General features: G+C 32.4%; 1 protein-coding gene across 1 annotated transcript; it reads right to left on the bottom strand.

The window, feature by feature from the left end:
* Window positions 1–1,293: 1,293 nt before the first annotated feature.
* LOC114751438 (transcription factor bHLH118-like) lies at window positions 1,294–2,550 on the bottom strand. Its single transcript, XM_028940111.1, has 3 exons — window positions 2,221–2,550; window positions 1,765–2,103; window positions 1,294–1,672 (listed from the first exon to the last, which is right to left on the bottom strand). The coding sequence occupies exons 1-3, from the start codon at window positions 2,533–2,535 to the stop codon at window positions 1,607–1,609; spliced, it is 720 nt and encodes a 239-aa protein (XP_028795944.1). The 5' UTR covers window positions 2,536–2,550; the 3' UTR covers window positions 1,294–1,606.
* Between the last annotated feature and the right edge of the window lie 2,166 nt (window positions 2,551–4,716).

Here is a 4,716-nt window from a genome sequence, read left to right as displayed (position 1 = left end):
GATCTTATAATCTCGTCTTGTTAGGTTGATGATTTGTTAGTAAGGCTATAATAATCAATGCCTTAAACATGTTCCAGATGACATGGTATTTTGCGCAGAAAATTTTGAAAGTCTTTTGGGGTAGGTGTAACAAAATCCTACTATTGTTAATTGTAATAACAAGTCAACCATTTCAACTACTAAAAATATTGTTAATCATGGGAGAGCACCATGCAACACATGAAGGTATCTAAAGTAGTACTAGTTTATTGGATATGCTGGTAAAACTCAGATTTTTTTCTTATTTTTCTTGCACATATTAATAATGAGTTGCTATTTTATATATATATATATATATCACCGATGCATTTCTAAGGTCACGCATTTGAATAACTTCTAATAAGAATTAAGGATATCATGAGCAAATGAATAAATTATTCACCTAATTAACTGGTGTCAACGTGCAAGCAAACAATCTTTGTTGAAGCTCTTAAACGTGAGATGAATCTTATATATGTATGAATTGAGTTTAAGGAAGATATACAATAATCAATAGGAAGTTTGCATATATTGTATATATGTTGATTATCTAAAACCGAACACAGGAAAGCTCAAGAGTTGCAAATTGTCAGAAAATAATAATGTTGAAGATATATAGCAAGATCATTATACGATAAGTTGCTTCAATTCAGAGCATTAGGTCAATCTTTAGAATTTGTCCTCATATGCAGTTGCAAAGAATTGATAGTAATACTCTCCAAAAGCACGACGTAGTGAATAGAAAAATGTATTCACTCTTTGTAAATAAGAATTTTTCATCAGAATTATAATCAACAATGAGGATGCATCTATACCTAATTAATTTCAATCATCAATACATGTACACCAAGCTATATATTCACTTAAAAAACCAGCAAAACTTTTTATGTTATGATTCATATATAGCACAAATGGCCCTATCATAGTATCAGATTATATATATATACAGTATACACCAGGCAGTATAGCAAAAACTAACTAGCCATGATATTATATGCTTGTTCGAAGCACTCAGCAGGAGCAACAGTTAGTCCTAATTAATACACAAAAAAGACAGATCAGTCATAAGCCACAAGTTAATTTGAAACCTTTTGAGTTATGCCTGATGAATATTTACTCTCGCATTTAACATGGAAGTCACAAAAGAACCATGGCACGTAAGATTTTTCAAGTAGAAGAAAAACAAAAACAAATCTGTATTAGAAAGAGAAGTTTTATCCAACAATTTAGCTCACATCAATCAACTGAAATTCATCATTTATACTTACAAAGAAACCATGAAAACCTAGATTGGTAAACAATACTTCAATAACCATTGTACTGTGAAGTATTGCAGACCAGCAAATTTACAAGAGCAAAGCACCGATGATGGCAAGGGGAAGGAAAAATTAAGAAATTATTAAAATGTTTCTGTGCTCATGCATTCCTTTTCCTTCCCTCATTATATGTAATAAAAAATTAAGGTATACAACAGACAGCGGGAAATATGTACATGAATTCACCCAACTTCGCTAATCATCCAGTTAGAAAAGGATAAAAGCTAAAAGCTATATATATGTGCGGCTCTTCATTCATAACCTGAACATATCTAGGAAATGAAACTTGCAATTTTCCTTCTCAGCTCAGATAGATCTACACTATTGGAACAGTTAACCTGTAGATCAAGTAGTAAATGATTAGCTAAAGTAAAATTAGCTTAAATGAAATATGCAATATATACATAAAATAAGTAGGCCCTTTATTTACCTCGCAGTGGAGACTATGAAGTATTCTACCATTGACTTGTGTGAAGAGACAAGTAACAACTTCAAGCCCTTCTTCAAGCAGTAATTCCAGCAACTTTGAGACTGAGAACCTTTCGTCTTTGAAGTTACTGATAATTTCGATTCCCACAACACCATTATTCTCATGGACAGTGAAGCTTACCGATTTCTGTTGGCCCTCATCTGGGGTCTCCAAGTTAGAATTATCTGATGAGTGTTTCTTCAGTTCATCTCTCTTATCGCCAAGTTCTTTAATTTTCTTCTGTAGGTGCTTTATATAAGTCACTGCCTCATTCATGTGATCTGATATCGATCGCTTTCCCTGAAATTAAATAACCCCAACATGAGAAAAACTTTCCTTGACTTTGATAGGGTTTTTGGGAAACAAGATTACAAAGTGACCAGAAGAAAGAAGAAGGAGAATAGGAATTCTGTTCACCTTGATGTACTCAAGAGGAAGAAGGGATCTGAGGGAAGCATAAAGGGAAGCCATTTCTTGCCTCCTTTGCCTCTCAATCTCTCTGTGAATCATCTTCTTCTTCTTGTTTTCGTTGGGACTATTATTATTGCTAATAGCCTGAGAAAGTATATTCCCTCTTGCGGTGTTACCAATTTTTTTATCTGAATTGCTGACACGAGGAGAAGCATAATCATCCAGAATCGGATCTTCTGAGATCTTGCTTTGGTGGTTCTGAGGATCCGGACTCCTGGAAAACTGGATCACCAGCTCATTGCCTCGTTGTAAAGGAAACATGATGATCTCTCTGCTCAATGATATACAGAAACCTAAAAGTTCTCTAAATTATTCTTGAATTATTGGTGGGAGCGGCTTAAGGCTAAAGGCCAGAGAGAAACTAGATGATGTGTTTTAAGGGTATATATTCTAATTCGATGAGGTAACCTAATCAAATGACAAAGATCCCTTCACATATATCATGACAGGAAATTATTTTATGTCATCATTATTGAAACACTGTTCAATTATCCAACCCGACGGCGCCATCCGTTCATGTTCACATCAGTGAACCATTTGACACAGATATTAGGTATTATTTTCTTTGAACAAAAATTAATCACGTGTAATTGAAGGGGGGAAAATATATCATTTAACTCTTAAGTGCTGGTTTGACCAAAATATCAACTTTCTGACCATATTAATGGGTGATTTATTTAATTGCATAGCATGAAGTTCACATCTCTCTTGAGTTTTCAATCTAACACAATTAAAATGGTTTGATCCTTTGTTTGTTTTGATCGAGTAACACAACGACAAGTGCAATCAGATTGGAACAAATGAACAAAATTTCTTCTACACAATCAGACAGGATATCCTAGACTGACTCAGATCTAAATTTTATCTAGCGCACAATTATCATGAGGGAAAATTTTATACAAATATTAGTCAAAAGTTGTGGCTGATTTAGCCTTAATTTTCATGTGCAGAAGAAATTAATTAATTAATTACCACTAGTTCTCACTGTAGAAATCACCTGCTACTTCATCTAAAAGTAACTATTCGGAGTTGTTGACCGTAATTAAGGAATCATTTGGTATTTGGCATTGGCTTAGTAATGCATTCACTCTTGAAATGGTCAATTAACTAATAGAAAAATGTGATAAAATTATTAAGGCCCACGTGCCACATTTGTCAGCGATATAAATTCTTCTGTTCCCTTTTCTCTATCATTGATTTATTACCACCGGCAAGTTATTAAATTGATTTGATATAATTAATTAAATATTTGGTGTTAGTGGCCCCCAGTAAATAACTCAACAAATAATCAAGGAAATGAAATTGCCGTGCATAATCATATAAAACATATACTTCTATATTCGGCTTATCTATCCCATTGTTAAAATATACACTAGGATAATCCAGCGGCTTGATGGGGCACTATTATATGCTTTAGTGAATTAAATTCCAATTAAATTGGATTTTCTGTAGATACTGAATGCTGATGTGATCAATCGAGAATAAATTATTTGGGAGACCACTCAAGCGTCTAAGCCTCTTAGCTAGGCCTGCCTGATATGAGTTGGTATCCTCTATTTTTTTTTTTGACCTTGCAAGTTGGTATGTTTTTTTTTTTGGACTGAAAAGTTGGCATCCTTGGTACCCAACTAATTTGTACGAGTAATTGCCAAGGTTATTTCACTGCAACATGTGTCAATTAGATAGCAAAATAAATTAGCCGAATTTACCGAGAACAACGTTTTTCCTGAAAGTAAAAAAAAAATATTATGGGTAATAACAAGATCCTCTTAATGTTTGTATATAAATAGATACTCATCTAATCCTAAGTATAAAACTTATTTTGTAGTATAGATTACACTATAAAATGAGTTTTATATTTATGATCAGATACATACTACAAATAATTCTTCTATATGAGATTTAGAATACCGACCACTTCCCCAAGAAGGTGAACTCCAATAAAAAACCAAGTCTTTCCATATACTACCTCCAGTCCTAATTATAAGAGCCAATTGACTAATTTAAGGAGATTAAAGAAGTAAATTGAGTTAGTTATTTGTCCTAAATAGGTGTTGTCTTTCCTAAAATATCCTTACTAATCAAGTGTATTAAGTATTAACTAGAACTATTATTGTTAGAATGACTACTTTGGAAAAAAAATGTATAAATATGAGACAAAGTGATTGGGGTCTTATATTTATGACCAAAATAAAAGTCAAACAAGGTCTTATATTAAAAACCGGAGGTAGTAATAAATTTAGATTACGACTATCTAAATTAACTGAACAAAAGTTTATTCAAAATGAATCAATTTCATCTTGATTGTAATAAAAATCAGTAATATAAATATATCCTAATGATATACTTTTTTTGTTTTTCCCCTTCCTTTTCAATCTTATAGTAATTATAATTACCAAAATTCTTAGAAGTAACTATCCTGTATTTGTTTGCAACGTATAA

Source organism: Neltuma alba, unplaced genomic scaffold (genome assembly GCF_004799145.2).
Source record: "Neltuma alba isolate B1F8T4 unplaced genomic scaffold, ASM479914v2 tig00006923_pilon, whole genome shotgun sequence".
NCBI classification, from domain to species: Eukaryota; Viridiplantae; Streptophyta; class Magnoliopsida; order Fabales; family Fabaceae; genus Neltuma; species Neltuma alba.
The sequence above is the reverse complement of the archived record's forward strand: the minus strand, read 5'-3'. Positions and strand labels throughout refer to the sequence as shown.